This window comes from Vulpes lagopus, chromosome 11 (genome assembly GCF_018345385.1).
Source record: "Vulpes lagopus strain Blue_001 chromosome 11, ASM1834538v1, whole genome shotgun sequence".
NCBI lineage: Eukaryota > Metazoa > Chordata > Mammalia > Carnivora > Canidae > Vulpes > Vulpes lagopus.
This window is the reverse complement of record NC_054834.1, coordinates 99,139,275-99,157,220: the sequence shown is the minus strand read 5'-3', so window position 1 is coordinate 99,157,220 and position 17,946 is coordinate 99,139,275. Positions and strand designations below refer to the sequence as shown.

The window sequence follows — 17,946 nt, the reverse complement described above, 5'->3', positions numbered from 1 at the left end:
AATAGAAGTGGCAAAAGCAGGGGAGCCTGGCTAGCTCAGTTGGTGGAGCATGCAACTCTTGATTTTGGGGTTGTAAATTCAAGCCACACATTGGGTGGCTTGAATTATTGGGTAATTATTTAAAAATAAAATCCTTGGGATGCCTGGGTGGCTCAGCAGTTGAGTGTCTCAGGGCGTGATCCTGGATCCAGGATTGAGTCCCATGTAGGGCTCCTTGCATGGAGCCTGCTTCCCCCTCAGCCTGTGTCTCTCATGAATAAATAAATAAAATCTTTAAAAAAAAAATCCTTAAAAGAAAAGAAGTGGCAAAAGCAGACATTCTTCCTTATTGCTGATCTTAGGAGGAAAGCAGTTATCTTTTCACCATTCAGCGTGGTATTAGCTGTACAGTTTTTTTGTTGGTGGTGTTTTATTTTATATGGATAGCTTTTATCACGTTGAGGGAGTACCCTTCAGTTTCTAGTTAGCTGAAGATTTTTATTGATAATGGATGATGGGTTTTGTTAGATGCTTTTTCTGTATCTATTGAGATGCTCATATGAGGTTTTAGTTTATTTTTTGTTTTAACATCTGTTAATGTAGTGAAATACATTGACAGATTTTTTAAATGTTAGACTACCTTGCTTTCCTGGGATAAATCTGAATTAGTCGTGATGTTTTATTTTTTATATATATAGTTGGGTTTGATTTGCTAAAAGTTTGTTAAAAATGTTTACATCAAAAAATATTGTTTGCATCAGTGTTCCTTAGAGATGTTGGTCTATAATATTTTTTCTTATAAAATCTTTGGTTTTGGTATCAAAAATATAGGAAGATATTCTCTCATCTTCAGTTTTATAGACAATTTTGTATAGAATTTATATTTCTTCCTTAAATATTTGGTAGAATTTACAGGGTGAAGCATCGAGGTCTGGTGTTTTCATTGTGGAAGGTGTTTGTTTTTTTTAACTAAAATTTTAGTTGAAGAACATCTACACTTATCTCTCAGAAACTTAGATATAAAAATTCTTAATATAATTTTAGCATATTGAATACTTATTTCTAGTTGAGTGATCTATGATAATTTGGTAGTCTTTCAGATGATTTGTCTATTTCATGTAACTTTTGAATTTATTGCCATAAAATTATTCATAATATGCTTTTATTATCCTTTTATTATCTACAATTTAGATTTATGCCATTTCTCTCATTCCTGATATTAGTATTTTGTATCTTCTCTTTTTTTCCTAATTAGTCTGTCTAGAGGTTTATCAGTTTTGATGTTCTCAAAAGAACCAGATTTTCTCTATTAGTTTTGTATTTTCTATTTTATTAATTTATACTCTTTATTTACTTATTTTTAAATTCTATCTTGGGTTTCACTTGCTCTTCCTTTTTAGTTTCTTAAGGTGGAAGCTGAATTCACAAATTTAGATTTGCCCTCTTTTATAGATGTTTTAGTGTTATAAATTTTCCTCTACCCACTGCATATCACAATTTTGATGTTTCTTTTTTCATTTTCATTCAATAAAAAATACTGTCTAACTTACATTTTGATTTTTTTGAATCAAAATCTTTATTTAAATGCGTGTTAGTCTCCAAATATTTGGAGATTTTCTTGATGTCTTTCTGTTGCTGATTTCTAATTTTTAAGTTTGTCAGAAAACATACTTTGTATTGTTTGAATCTTCATAAATGTACTGAAGCTTTTATGTCTTACTATATCATCTGTCTTGGTAAATATTTTATATTCCACTTGAATATATATTCTGTTCCTGTTGGATAGAGTGACTATATATGTCAATTAGGACAAGTTGGTAGCACATAATGTTGTTTGAGTCTTCTATATATCATTACTGATTTCTGTGTTTATTCTGTTAATTTTTGAGAGGAAGCTGTTGAAATCTCCCAACTATTGTGTGTGCATGTGTATAAATATGTATATACCATTGTATTTATGTATATAAGTATAGTATACATATATATACACACACTATGTGTTTGTCTATTTCTTTTTGTAGTTCTGTTAGTTTTTTTGCTTTATGTGTTTTGAAGCTCTGTTATGATGCATATAATATGTCTAGGATTATTATGTTCTCTTGATTTATTGATTCCTTTGTCATTATAAAATTATCCCTGATAATATTCTTTGCTCTGACGTTTGCTCTGACGTCTACTCTGTTTGATATTAATACCGTTATTCCAGATTTCTTTTGATTAGTGTTAGCATATTTATGTATATAGTTTCTTTTATGTATTTATTTATGTATTTATTTATGTATTTATTTATTTATTTATTTATTTATTTATTATTTTTAAAGGATTTATTTTAGAGAGACAGAGAGCAGGGAAAGGGGCAGAGGGAGAGGGAGAGAGAGAATCCCGGGCAGACTCCACACTGAGAGTGGAGTGTGATGGGACTCAATCCACAACCCCGAGGTCATGATCTGAGCTGAAACCAAGAGTTAGGATGCCTAACTGACTGAGCCACCCAGGTGCCCCCCCATCATTTATTTTTAACCTATTTGTGTCTTTGTTTTTAATTTTTTTTCTTTATAAGCAATATTATCTCGTCTTGTTTTTTTATTCTGACAATCTGTGGCTCATAGTGAGTGAGGATGTTCAGGCTACATAAACAGGATTGGTATGTTTGGGTTTGAGTTTAAATCTTCTATTGTGCTATTTTTTTTCTATTTGTCCCTCTCTTCTATTACTTTTCTCCCTGTTTTCTGTCTTCTTTCAAATTGAGTGCCTTTATCATTTTCTTTTTTCATTGCCTTACTAGCTATATTGCTTTTTCATGTTATTTTAATGGGTCTCTTGGGGTTTACAGTATGTATATTTAACTTAACATAGTTCAGCTTCAAGTGATATAATACCAGTTCACAAATAGTTTGAGAATCTAACAACAATATACTTAAATTTCTCCTGTTTTGGCCTTTGTGCTATTGTTGCCATACAGTATACTTCAACATATGTTACAAACCCTACAACAAGTGATCGATTTCCCTTTAAGCTGTCAGTTGTCTTTCAAGAAATTTAAATGGTAATAATTTTGTTTACCCACATGGTAACCATTTCAGTTATTTCCTTTGTACTACCTCTTTCTGTCTGGTGTCATTTTTCTTCTGTCTTTTAAAATTTTTATAGTGCAATTCTGCTAATAATGAATTCTTACAGTTTTGTATGTCTGAAAAAGTCTTCATTTTGCTTTTATTTAAAAAAATAACAGTTTTTCTTTAAAAATATTGCTTCACTGTCTTTTGGTTTATTTTCTGATGAGAAATCTATCATTCTTATCTTTCTCTGTATATACTGTATCTTTTTTTTTAAGATTTTATTTATTTATTCATGAGGGTGGGGGGGCAGAGACACAGCCAGAGGGAGAAGCAGGCTCCATGCAGGGAGCCTGATGTGGAACTCAATCCCGGCACTCCAGGATCACTCCCTGAGTCAAAGCAGACGCTCAACTGCTGAGCCACCCAGGCATCCCTAGTGTATCTTTTTCTGACTGGTTTGCCATTTTTTCTTTGTCACTGGTTTTAAGCAATTTGATTGTCTGTGTCTGGTTCAAAATTATGTTTCTTGTGCTTAGGGTTTGTTGATATTTTTAGGTTTGTGTGTTTATAGATTTCATCAAATTCAGAAAATTTTTGTGCATTATTTCTTCAAGTATTGTTTTCTTTCTCCCTTCCTTCTTATGGACTCCAGTTATATGTATATTAGGCTGCTTGTAGTTGTTCCACGGCTTGCTGATAATTTGTTTATTTACAAAATTTTTAGACTTTTCTTTGTATTTCATTTTGTATGGTTTCTATTGCTATATCTTCAAATTTACAGCTCCCTCCCTCTGTAACGTCCAAACTACTATTCATCCCATCTGCAGATTTTTCATACTAAACATTGTAGTTTTCATTTGTAGAAGTTGAATCTGGTCTTTTAATTTTTTTCCATTTCTTGACTAAACACATTGAATTTTCCCTCTAGATTCTTAAGCATAGGGAATATAGTCATAATAAGTATTTTAATATATTTGCAAATTCTATAAACTCATTTTTAGGTCATTTTTGGTTCATTTTTCTCATTATGGGTTGTATTTTTCTCTTGTTTCCATGTCTAATAATTTTTATCTGATATCAGACATTATGAATTTTATCTTACTAAATGCTGGATGTTTTTATGTGTTTATACAAAAGTCCTCTGAATAGTTAATCCAATAGCCTGTGACTTAGGAAGTTTTCCACTCTCGCTGGGTGAGAGCATGCAATACTTTGGCTCCATGTGAACATTGTTACCTTTAATATTTGGGGACAGTTTTTTTTCTCTATACTCAGATGGTTTCATGATATACATGGACAGTCAGTATTGTACTGAACAGTCTTGGAGATCCTTTGTAGATCTTTGGTGTTCTTGCTCTGTGCATTCTCTTCCTGTGAACCCAACTGCCTTGGTCTCCTAGAGTTCCAGCCTTTTCTCCTCAAACTCAAGGATACTGATACATTTCAGCTGAATTTACCCTCCCTCAGCTGCTGGAAATTTTCTCTAGGCAACAAGCTTGGGCAATTGTAGGTCTCATCTTACTTGGTTTTGGTCTCTCAAGGATCTTTATCCTACATTGCCTGATACTTAATGTCTTTAAAACTATTTCCTCATATATTTTGCATAGTATTTTAGTTGTTTTAGGTGGGAAGGTAAATCTGACTCCTGTTCTTTTTTTTTAAAGATTTTATTTATTTATTCATGAGAGACACACAGAGAGAGGCAGAGACATAGACATAGAGGGAGAAACAGGCTCTTTGCAGGGAGCCCAATGCAGGACTCAATCCCGGACCCGGGATCATGTCCTTAGCTAAAGGCAAATGCTCAACTGCTGAGCCATCCCAATGTCCCAGTCGGACCCCTGTTCTTATACAAAGGTCCTCTGAATACTTAATCTAATCCAAATGGAGGTCTCCTCTTTTGTTAAATTTTAATATGTATTTTATTATTAAATTATTAAACATTAAGTTATATATATTTTTCCTTTAAAATATTTTATTTATATTTTATTACCTTTGTAATCCTACAAAAATCTATTTAGTTATATCTATTCATACACACATGTATATGTTTTTAAATTTTTAATTTATCTTTAAATTATTTTTTAAATTTAAGTTTTAGTTAATATACAGTGCAATATTGGTTTTAGGAGTAGAATTCAGTGATTCATCACTTACATTCAGCACCCAGTGCTTCACAAGTGCCCTCTTTAATGAGTCTGGGCACTTAAAAAATTAGCTTGTGCAGAGACCAATATAGCTTGATTTCTAAATAGATTATATTGATGGTTTTGATATAGAACATAATTTAACATTTTTTTAGTGTAGTATTTTTAATGAAAACTTGAGTGCTCTGAAGAGATGTATAAGAATCACTATTATTTTTATTCTCTTAAAATCTCTTAAAAGTTCTGATAAACATGGGTAGTACTTGGTAACTAAATTAAAATGTTAGTATATTTTATACATATACATTTTTTATGTATTTATTTGTTTACTAGGTCTTCATCCTCCAGGTCCACCTTTAGCAAGACCCATTCTCCCCCGAGAACGAGGTGCTCTGGATAGAATTGTTGAATATTTAGTTGGTGATGGTCCACAGAACAGGTAATATTTATTAAGGTGGTAGGTAAATGAAAATGAGGAAAAAGTTTATTGATCAGGGTGTGTGTGTGTGTGTGTGTGTGTGTGTGTGTATGCATGCACAGGATGTTCTACAATTTTGTTGCTCCTGTTTCCTGATTTTAGAACATAATAGAATATTTTATAGCCTTGCAGAGTAAATATTCAGTTGTTTTTCAGTAAGGGTTTGGATAAAATCTGGATAAAATACAGAAAAACATATAGAGAAAACAAAATAACATTGTCTAAGATTATTTTTAGGGACATTGCATCATTTCATTGAAACTTTTGAAGAGCAAACAAATAGTGAAAAAATGATAGGTTGTAAGAAATGGAGTTTTATAGATGTCAGTGCTGGAATTGATTTTAACAACAATGAGGACAATTTTTTTTTTTAACAATGAGGACAATTTACATATGACACTTTTAGTTCTCAAAATACTTATTCAGTTATTTTATCATTTGATTTTTATGATAATCCTAGGAAGATAAACATGATGTGAGCAAAGTAACTGCCATAGTGTAAACTTTAAAAAAATACTTAGGATAGTAGAGTAGATATTTGACAAGATTATGATTAATACTATCATTTTAATAAAAAGACTGAATTTGATGTTAATATAATAAATTGTATATTATTCAAAACAGACAAGTTGTTATTTGATAGGGCCAAGTATTTGTTAAGTACATACACAGAGAACAGAGAGAGTATATATTTATATATATATATAAATAGGAAATGAGAAAGATGTAGAACTAGGATAGATTTAGGAATCATCATGTATGAAATTAACCTTTGGATTGGACTAAACAAATTCATTTCTTTGTTACAGATTTCTCAGAGGTTTTAATAACATTCATTGTGAATCTCTAAGAGTTTCTAATTTTTCCTATCTTATCTGGCCACAGATTTGGGGTCTGTCATCTTCAGACATACATGTTAGGAAATATTGAAATTTAAGTGTTCTGTTATTGAATATATTTCTGTTAATTTGCTAAGGATATATTCATTTGACTGTTGCTTTGTTTTTTATTTGGTGTATAAATTATATTTTAAAAGGGTTGAAATTTTGGCTGTTGTTTAAAGAGTATTGTTTATTAAGTAACATTTAATTTGTTTTGACGTATTTTGTTATGTTAAATATAAGTTAGCTCTGATGGCTAAAGTAGCCTTTCCAGGGTTTGCATTTGTAACTGATATATTCATTTTTTTCTTTTGGTATAGATATGCCCTTATATGTCAGCAGTGTTTTTCTCATAATGGCATGGCTTTGAAAGAAGAATTTGAATACATTGGTAAGAATTATTGAGCAGTTAGATTTAAATATTTTACTCTTAAATATTTCATTCTATGCCAACTTCTGTGTAAATGTCACTTTGTTTTAGGTACTATCCCTGTATGTATTTTTCAGACATATTGTTCTTATTTTACAACACAGAGCAAGCAGGAAAAACAATACAGATGTTTTCCTTATACAGTGTACAACTTCTAGGTCAGTTTTCTTAAACTTCCCTGTGTATCTGAATCACCTGAAAAGCTTTTTAAAAATTATGCCCAGGATCCACCTATGAAGAGTCTGTTTTAATTGATCTGGGGTGGGGAGGCAGGTTTTTTTTGTTTGTTTTTGTTTTTGTTTTTTTTAGAGCACCTCAGGTGATTCTCATGTGCAGCTACTATTTAAAAAATATTGTACTAAATTAATTATGCTTCGCAGATATGACATACTACATTTTCTTGGGCAAGTGAGCAAGGTTCTGGACTTTAAAACATTTAAGGATTCTAGTGACTAGAAATGTAATTTCTGTAAAACATTTTAGATTATTATAGATTGTTTTGCTATTAGATAACCTGCCATGTAACTTATGATCTTTTCTGTTTTAAAATTAATATTTCAATTCTAATAATAATTAGAAAGTGTGCTTGAAAATTAGCTTTTGTAAGAGCACCTGCCATATTATTAAAACCAGAAGTACTTTCACAAGGGATAAATAATTTCTGAAGGGTTCTTTAGCTACTTTGCAAAAGTAGTCAAATACTATCTGATTAGTCCATGAAAGTTTTTTTTTTTTGGTCTGTGGTTTTATTTTATTATTATTTTGTTAATTCTCTGCAGCTTTTCGATGTGCCTACTGTTTTTTCTTGAATCCTGCAAGAAAAACTAGACCTCAGGCTCCAAGGCTTCCAGAGTTTAGTTTTGAGAAGAGACAGGCAGTGGAAAGCTCAAGTTCATTTGGTCCCTTGCCCTCAGGAAGTGTGATTTCATCAGAGAACCAGATCACTGAAGGTATGAATATGTTAATTAAAAAATTTTATCTCTTAATAATATTTGCTATTTAACAATAAAAGCATAATGCTTTTAGATAAGAATGGATTAATTTATGAGATTTTGCAGCATGCATGTATCAGCTATTGCTCTGATACTCTAGCCTCCTGTGTGATGGGTCTGGTGTGTTTCAGTTTTAAAATACAGGTTATACTGTGTTAAGCAGCATCTAGCAACAGCTAGGTAAGCATTTGTTTATGGGTTGACATCTACGTGTAACTGTGGGAGATTTGACTCATAATGTTTTCATGGAATCATTTTTGCAATTTATTTAAGTGAAGCAGATTATAAGAATTATTCAACTACTTTAAAAGGGTTAAGTTCTGATAAGATTTGTAACTAACATTGATAAAATAGCTTTATGCCTACCACTGGAATGGGTAAGGTTACCAAGCAGGAAACTTTGGAATTGGAAAGTCATCCTTTTTTTTTTTTTTTTTTTTTTAATTTTTATTTATGATAGTCACAGAGAGAGAGAGAGAGAGAGAGAGAGAGAGGCAGAGACACAGGCAGAGGGAGAAGCAGGCTCCATGCACTGGGAGCCCGACGTGGGATTCGATCCCGGGTCCCCAGGATCGCGCCCTGGGCCAAAGGCAGGCGCCAAACCGCTGTGCCACCCAGGGATCCCTGGAAAGTCATCCTTGCATTCTTTGGGTACTATGTTGATAGGACTGATATTCCCTTGCAACAATTTTTTGGGGTCTTCAAGATTAATATTGCTAATGGATACCTTTGATGTAAGACAGCCTTATTTTAGGGAAACAAAATTTATCAGAATTTATTGGTTTTTAGAACTCATCTTGTAATTGTTTTAGGACTTCTTGAGGAAGTTTCATGAAAAAATGGAAAAGATGAGATACAAGATCTGACTATTGCCAACTATTTCTTGTTAATATTAGGTGGGGAGCTGTTTGTTAAGCAGCTCTGAATCATGAAGATGCTAAAAGTATGGTACAGGCCATGATATTTTGGTGCTATATCTGATACAGAAAAAAAAATCCATATTAGAAGTTTAGTTCACATAGTTTATTTAGCAGTCAGTATTCATTCTTTTAATTTCTAGGAATTCTCATTTACATATATTTGATTTCTTCTTTATATAACCACTGAGTAGTGAAAAAACGGCTTTAACTAATAATAACATGAGGCAGTGAATTTTCAGATGTGAGAAGTTTAGTATGAAAATTTGAGTACCTTTTTTGTTTTTTTAAACTTAGAATGAATGTAAAATATATGTATTGATTTGGGCTTGGCTTTTGGCTTACTAACATGTATTAAAATGAATTTGAACACAGATAGTCATGACAAGAAGCCTGTATACTATCAACATGGAATCAGTACCTTCACCTACTCCACTCCACGTCTGCAGCATCAACTCCAAACATAATCAGTTTTTTTCTTTTGCTTAATTCATGCTCTGAGCTGCATGCTGTCACATGCAAATCAGCTGCCTTGCTATTGTAGCCTCTTGGAACTGAAAACTAAAGAATTTCATACTGAAGATGCCTAAGAAAAATTGAAGTCCTTTCCATGAGTAACCTTGCTTATGAAAGCTAAAGTGAATATTTGAAAGCTAATAGTTGGGACAAAAAAAGAAAACAAAACAGCCAGCAAAATAAAAATCTTGATAATGAGTTCCATGCTTTAATATCTTCTGCTAAGGTTGAGATGGATAGTTAGCAAACAACACCCAGCTATACCTTTCCTTCTCATCAAATCTAGGAGGAGCAATACCTCAGATGTCTCATTTTCTATCTGAAATCTCCAGAACGAAGTCTAACTGGCTCAAACTCAACCCTAATAAGGTAATGTTAATAGGTGAAGACAAAACCTGAGGCAAGGTCTAACAACTCTGTAGGGCTAGAAACTGAAGCAACAATTCCATTTGGTTAAGATAGTCTTGGGTTTAGTAACCTTTTCATACTTCTCCTTGGATTCACCAAAATGGCTATGAGAACCTTATTTCTTTGGCTTTCCAGAAGATTGAAACTTTTCTCCAAGACTACTATCTCACCACTATGATATACAGTTACCATTTCCAATTGACTAGGAAGTGTTCAGGTGAAAGATGAAGCTGCATTTGTTTTGAACCCTGGTGGCATACCTTTAATGATTATATTGAACTATTCAGTAACACCATATCATCACAATCATCTCTCTGTGCTGACAGCCATTGTATGTGAGGGCTTAGATTTCTGATTTCTATGTTCTTAATGTAAAAACTTGAGGTCTTAAAAAAAAAAATCTTTCCTGCTTTAATTTTCATATTATTTAAAGTAGTGAAATAGCTCCTTGATAGCAGAAATTGCAGAGATTAGGTATTGAATTCACAGAGGGAACCAAAAGGTAATTTTCTTCCATCTGAATTTTCCTTTCAACAAATATTCTATAACTATTTATATGAATAATCTTGAGTCATTAGAAGCAACTTTTTTTTTTTTTTCAATCTATGATGCAAGACTTCGAAATTGAGTTTTGTCTTGGTTCTGCTACTGGAAGATTTTGCTTTTAGGATGAGACACAAGACTTTTGAAAACTTTTTGGATCAATCTTTAGAACAACATATGAAACCTTGGAAAGTTTTCATCAAAGAAGGAGACCTAGAAGGAATTTCTCTCATTAATTACTCATTTGGATTCCTAGACTTTTCTTCTAGAACTGTGGATCCGGGTGCTTTGGCAATGCTGTATTAAAGAAACATAAGAAATTAGGACTATGGATTATCTTTTTATCTAAGAGCATATTAGACATGGTATGCCGAAGTAATCAACTACTTTTAGGTTGCTCAGTTTCTTTTATGGCTAAATGAGTAGTGAATCTCTTCTAAGCCACATTAAAGTGGTTTATCCGTTTTGCTTTTTTAAAATGTGCTTTTCAAAATACTTGATATGTAGCTTTTTTGTTATTGTTGTTAACTATGATCAATATATAGAGTAGGTGGATTGTAGATTGTTTGTGTACCAGCAGAGTGATTTTAGGCTAGCATGTTTGAAAAATGTTGATATTGTTTTATTTATGTATGTATGTATTTATTTATTTATGTTAATATTGTTTTAATTTGTCTAGATCTTATGTAATTATTTTAATAAAAGATAGTTCTTATTCAACTGGCAATAACTTGCTAATAATAAAACATGGCTTTTAATCAATACCAAAAAAGCATTAGTAACATTTAAATAAGGTGAAATTTATTGGTAATCTGATTTCTTTTTTTTCTTTCTTTTAAGCAATATACTGTTACTGTAAGGTCATGTTGAACTAGAGAAAATTCTGTTTTTACTGTTGTTTGTTATGCTCTAGGAAATTGAACTATATGATAACGTAAATTTTGTTGAATCATGTATTTACCACATCCAAAAAGCTTGTACCTTTATTGATATTTAATTCCATACAGCTTCCTCAGGATGTAAACTTACCGATAGTATCTTTTTGCATGTTTGTTGTAGACCTAGAGATCTTTTGGCCTTTTGATTCTCTTTTCTAAAACAGTTTATCCTAATGTTTTACATTTTGCCTAATAATGACATTTCTTACTCATCTAATGGATTTGTTCACCAGTGGTAGATAACAGTATTATTATTACACAGTATTCTGTGTCTTCAGTATGAGTGATTTTTCTCATAGGTAGTTTTTATTTAATTGAATTTTAGTCATTGAGTCACTGGGTTAAGTTTTGAGATGAAATTCCTGTCTTTGTTCCTTAATATAAGTTGGCCATTTTCCTTAAGGCAAAAAGTCTTATAAAAACTGCTTTAAGACCTGTGAGTTCAAAGACAAACTGTCCATTTTAATAAAATAAATTTTCCTTTGGGTAAGTTTTTAAGTCTACACATACAGTGGCTACTGATGTGTTAACAAGGCAAAAGTTTGGTGCATTAGCAGGACAAATTTTTGTAATTGTTATTGTAAAAAGAAATAAAAAACAAGAATCTAAATGAATTTGCCAAAATATGAAGGATTTTCAATGGTATAAACTAGATAGAATTATGTTTTGTTTTTTTTTCCCTGTGGAAATTATAGATTTCTAGAGGAAATATATGAATTTGTTTTGCTAGACTATTATTTAATTTTCTTAGAAAATTATTCTTTCAAGAGCTAGAATAAAACCCAAAAGGTAATGTGACGTTTTAACATGTTTTTGCATGTGTGTGGTTTATAGATAAGACAGTGGTATTTGTTACACAGTTATACTCAGTTTTATGAGTTTGAGTTGTCTGGCTAAGTTAAGGCTTTGCCCAAACAACTGGAAACCAATTATTACAATTGGGTAGAAAAAGCTTTTTCTCTCAAGAACATTAGGGAGAGGGGGCAGGGGGCAGGAGTGGGGAAAGGAAAATTCTGTAGGTCATTTTTGTTTTATCACATTATGATATATTGTTTACTTAGCATTGTGGATGCCAATGTTGATTTTGAAAATTATCTTACGGATGGTATTGATCATTCAGGTAACTTTATTTTAACTTTAGTCTTAAACTGGTGTTACACAGGGGAGAAAAGGCCTGTTTAATGAGTGTGAACACAAGGTTTGGTTTCTTTTTTAGTATTTATGCCCAAATATTGACATCTTCTATAATGTATTTTTATACTACCAAGCTATTTTTTTTATTTTTTTGTATATTTTTTAATTGGAGTTCAATTTGCCAACATATAGCATAACACCCAGTGCTCATCCTGCCAAGTGCCCCCCTCAATGCCTGTCACCCCATACCCCCGCCCACCTCCCTTTCCACTACCCCTTGTTCGTTTCCCAGTGTTAGGAGGCTCTCATGTCCTGTTACCTTCACTGATATTTCCCACTCATTTTCTCTCCTTTCCCCTTTATTCCCTTTCACTATTTTCTATATTCCTCAAATGAATGAGACCATAGAATGTTTGTCCTTCTCTGATTGACACTTCACTCAGCATCATACCCTCCAGTTCCATCCACATCGAAGCAAATGGTGGTATTTGTCATCTCTAATGGTTGAGTAATATTCCATTGTATACATAGACCACATCTTCTTTATCCATTCATCTGTCGATGGACACCGAGGCTCCTTCCACAGTTTGGCTATTGTGGACATTGCTGCTAGAAACATTCTACCAAGCTATTCTAAACTACAACTTCACAGAAAAAATTAGCTATTTTTATTAAAATAGGCAAATGATATTCTCCCATAGAAGTAAAGTAAATACTTCTGGAATATATTTAATAATCTTATTATAAAGTTTTGTGGTTTACTTCTTAAACATGTAATTCTGTTATTTTTGCATACCTAATCCACTGAAATCTTGTTTGGATGACTTTTCACAAAATGGCATTTGGCATCCAAAAATCAATTCTCTGTGTCATTTAGACTGATGTCTGCATTATAGGGATTGTGACACATAGCAGTTTTTCTGTAGTATTACTGCTCTTAAAATTACTTTTCCACAAATTAACCTGGGGGAAGAAAAGTAGTCATCAATAGGCTTTTTGATTATTTTCAAGCCCTACCCATCATTTCACCAGTTTTTAAGGCTTCTTTATATTCTTTGAAATACAGTAAAGTATTGACAAGCAAGCTTTGTGTATGATGTCATTTTCTAATTGTGATAACCCATGGTGCTTCTTAGAGTTCATCTTTATGCATTTAAGAGTTAAAGTATTGTAGTACTTCTTTTTGTGTTATCTGCTTCAAGACCCCAGAGTTTAATTAAATTGGATTTGACCAATGATGTGTCTCTTTCTGAAAATAGTTACATCACAAAGCTTAAATGTGATAAACTATGAACTTGAGTACTTCTCCCATTTAAGTTCAGTACTAAAGCGATTGGTCATACAGAATATGACAAATTATCTGAGCCTATATTCACTTAAATATGTTTAATGGTGAGTTGAGTCCTAAACCCTGAGCTCTTTGTCTTTTCATTTCGTGTGGCTTTATTGATTTGTTCAGAAGGCTTTCTAAAATAAAACAAATTATAAAGTTCTTGGCAAGTAGGTGTTGCTCAATGGCCAGAGAGTTGTGGAAAACCGTGACTCTGGGAGGGTAGAATTACAAATGGTTGGCAACTCCTGAAACTTTCCACTGAAGCACTTGTTTGCCCTTGTGGCAGAAATGATCTGTACATGTCCAGAGAGTTTCATTTGCACTTTCTGCTCTTCATTTGTGTACTGGATCGTTCAGATAACAAAACTCACCTGTTTTTCTAGCTTGATTTTTGTAGATTCCAAGTGGTACTACAATGCCATTTTCAGTTCCTTTTAAGATAAAAATAGCATTTTTGTGGCACTTGACACAAATGGGATTTGTGAACAATTCCTCACTATGTTTTGTGATTGTATGAATTTTCATATATTAAGACCTCATTAAATTGGATGTCCCTAACTGGAATTTTAGACTTGCATTCTATGTATGAAAGAAGGAAAGAGGTTTTAATTGATTCTGTAAACTAGAGTCCAGGATATCTATTTAAAGAAATAATTACTTTTAAATATTTTAATATCTTGGTATGAGTGTGTGAGATATAGATTAAGTTGTATTTATTAAAACTGATTATGGTAAAACCATGAATCTGTAAGACCTCCATTTCCATTGTGCTTATAGCACATAATTTCTTTGCAAAACTATTAATTCATTTTATTTATTTAGCAAGACTCTGACATGTACTGTAAAGGAGCTAAACTTGAACTTTTTACTAATGTAGATTGGCTTTTCCTTCAGATTTTTTGAGTTAATAACACTTGTAGTATATCATAAGGGATCTTTTATGAGATTAGTAAAATTTGCTTATTTGTTGGGCCAATGTGGTTTAGCCATATTTCTCCTAACAAGAATATTTACTATTTATTACAAAAACAAAAGCTAGATTTTTATTTTTGACGTGAAAATTAGGAGGCCCAAAGCTTTCTGCTTCTGACAATCTCTCTCTCATTTCATTCTTTAAACTTTAAAAAATTAAAGAGACTTTACTGAACAAAATTATTATTAAGGGATTTTAATTTAATGAAACTCAAGAGAACTTAAAGGGAATAAATTTTTAGATAGGAACCAAAACCCTCACTTAGCTTTCTCTATGGAAACAGGGGCAAAAGACTCTTAACTTTTGCTTCCTTGTGTTCTAGGTATATAGGATATTCTGACCCAGTAGTTTAAATCCTGAGAACTTGTTTTGTAGAGGGATGGGGGGAGACTTGTCATGCCTTTGGAAAAGGTGGATCCAGACCATCTTAGTGTTTCAATAATAGAAAGGTAAATCAATGTGGGAAATAGCACTACACATACACACACACATGCACACACATATTTATTGTTTACACAGTTGACTGTGTGCAAGGGAGACAATTCCTTCCGGAAATGTAATCTGGGGGGTCAGTACATTGGCTTTATTTGCTGGGCTGTTGTCTTATAACACATCAATCTGTTGGGATTTCATCTGATATATTTGGCAGTTAACTTTCAAATGCATCTTTAGGAAGGCTCTTAAATACTGTGAAAATTCCCTAATTTCAGGAAAACTTTGGATAAAAGTATGTTTATGGGTTGGTTTTCCCCAAATTATTTTTTCCCCTTCATTTATACCAATTCCTGTATGTAATAGGGCATTACATATATATTTTAAAAGATTTTAAGGATAATGCTGGCCAGTTCTCTTGTTTCTTTGTCCCTGTATATGTGTACTTACCTTTTGTTTATCTATCTAGCAGTTTTAACATTTGGATATACCTAAAGTCTTGACCCTTTATCTTTTCAGAATCTGTAGAAGAACAAGATGTTCTTGATAACAGTACAGAGCAGACAGACGAGAAAATATCAGACACAGAGCAGACAAACCAAGGGACTGAAAAAGTATCTGGCACAGAGGAACCAGAGGAGAAGCAAGAGGCTGAGAATGAGGACACCTCAATGAATGAAGCCAAATCAGTAGTCCCCAGAGCCGATCCTATTCCTAATCCTGAACTCAGTGGAGAGTCTCTGATGGCCATGTAGTAAATGCTTTCACGTGCCTTCAACTGGATATTTGTAGTCTTGATGATGTCAGTCATTGCTTTCTAGGTGGTGCTTTCTTTCTTTCTTTTTTTTTCTTTCTCTTTCCCTCTAAGGATGTGTTTGATATCATTTGAATTCAGATTGCTTGACTATTTCAATATGTCAGAGTTGTAGCTCCTGGGTGTTAAATTAAAGGCGAGTGATATCAGTAAAGTAAGATCCTTTGGAAATTATAAAGACCCACACTATTTAGCCCACTTTTAGATGTTTTCTTCCATTCTAAAAGTAAACAAAGTAGCATTCTCATTTTCTCTATGTGTGACCTGTAAATAATACCATTTTGACATAGGAAGAACTTTGGTTATGAATAAGTTCTAATGGTGTTCATTTTAAGGAATGAAACTCAATTAAGATTTTTAATAATTATTCGTTAAAAATGGGTAGAATTTTAATTCTTGAGATATTTGTGTGTGTGGGATGTCTATTTAGGCATTTCCATTAAGTGGTAGGAAAGTTCTAACTGTAACTATATAGGCATTGGTACAAATTCTCAGTAAGAATGCAACTGAACAGTCAAGTGCAGTGTTTCTTTTTTGATGTTTCTTATTTTGCAGCTGGGCCAAAGGCACTTGATGTATATAACTAGCTTATGTTTACATATTAACATATAGGAAATATCTCTGCACTTGACTGTACTTGAATTCTGAGCATTATTTATACTTGTAAAATAATGGTGATATATAAGTGAATTTTGTGCTCTTGTGTGTATTTTGTTAAGGAAAATAAAGATGATCTGGCAGCAGTTTCTTTTTGTTAAATATCTAGACTTCTTCAGAGAGTGTCTTGGTGGATGACGTGGCTACCTGAAAAATCTTAGGAAGAGTGCACAAAACAATTAATCTATAGACTCCTGAGAGCAAATTATGATGCTTCTGTTCAGACTAATTGCTTTTCAAATTCAGAGAAATAGTGACATTTAGAGGTTCTAATCAAAGATTAGAGTTTACTGATCCAGGAAAACCTGAAACCATTTGTAATTTTTAATTTTGGGAGACAAATAAGTATTGTGAGAATAGACAGTTAATAGTAGTTCATTGGATTTAATAGATGTTTTAAGGATTGACTGGGAAAAATTTTCATCCAGAATGATAATTCTTGGACCTTAAAAACAGCGTGGTTATCTTTTTCATCTTCCTTTTATCATTCTTCTCCATTATTAAAAAAATTGAAATCAAAGGGAGACATATATAGGAATGGTGTATTGGCAAATATTTCTAAGTTGTACATAGTTTATTAAAAAATTGATAGAGGGATCCCTGGGTGGCGCAGCGGTTTGGCGCCTGCCTTTGGCCCAGGGCGCGATCCTGGAGACCCGGGATCGAATCCCACGTCGGGCTCCCGGTGCATGGAGCCTGTTTCTCCCTCTGCCTGTGTCTCTGCCTCTCTCTCTCTCTCTGTGACTATCATAAATAAATAAAAATTAAAAAAAAATTTAAAAAAAAAATAAAAAATTGATAGAATAACATTTGTTATTTAAAAATTCATCTTTATGATCTAATATCTTATATCTGATAGGTATTTTAATGAATCTAATCTGTTAATAGTCTGAGGCATTATGGTATAGGGACCAGAGTTTTTGAGATCACAAAACTGGGTTTAAATTCTAGCTCTGCAGTCTTGGGCAAGTCACCCAACCTCTCTGAGACTGCAATATAGGATATTCTGACCCAGAATATAAACTGTAAAATGGGAAATATAATACCTACTCTTTGGGGTATAGGGATGATTAAAAATTATTTACATAATTTTTATGCCTAGCTCACTGCCTGATAATTAATAATTAAGTAAATAGCAACATTTTATATTATAGATATCCTTGTGAAATATGGAAGGGCTGTAATTCTTCCTCTTGCAAGTAAGGAAATTAAAAAATAATATGAACATATAATTCAGCTGCTCAGAATCAAGCCAGAGTTTTCTTTCTTTTTTTTTTTTTTTTAAGCCAGAGTTTTCTGCATCAACTTTTCTCTA

The 17,946-nt window shown here is 32.5% G+C and overlaps 1 protein-coding gene across 2 annotated transcripts in view; it reads left to right on the top strand.

Annotated features, from left to right (window-relative positions):
• The window catches only part of LNPK (lunapark, ER junction formation factor), a 78,170-nt gene extending 60,944 nt beyond the window's left edge, over positions 1-17,226 (top strand). Inside the window, exons 10-14 of one of the 2 annotated variants that reach the window (XM_041721688.1) lie at positions 5,519-5,624; positions 6,865-6,935; positions 7,754-7,924; positions 9,686-9,768; positions 15,680-15,822. In XM_041721688.1, coding sequence (XP_041577622.1) covers positions 5,519-5,624; positions 6,865-6,935; positions 7,754-7,924; positions 9,686-9,768; positions 15,680-15,688 — 440 coding nt within the window. In that variant the 3' untranslated portion in view covers positions 15,689-15,822. Of the gene's footprint in view, positions 1-5,518; positions 5,625-6,864; positions 6,936-7,753; positions 7,925-9,685; positions 9,769-15,679 lie in introns of both variants that reach the window. The other variant, XM_041721687.1, reaches the window with a different exon arrangement.
• The last annotated feature ends 720 nt before the right edge of the window (positions 17,227-17,946 follow it).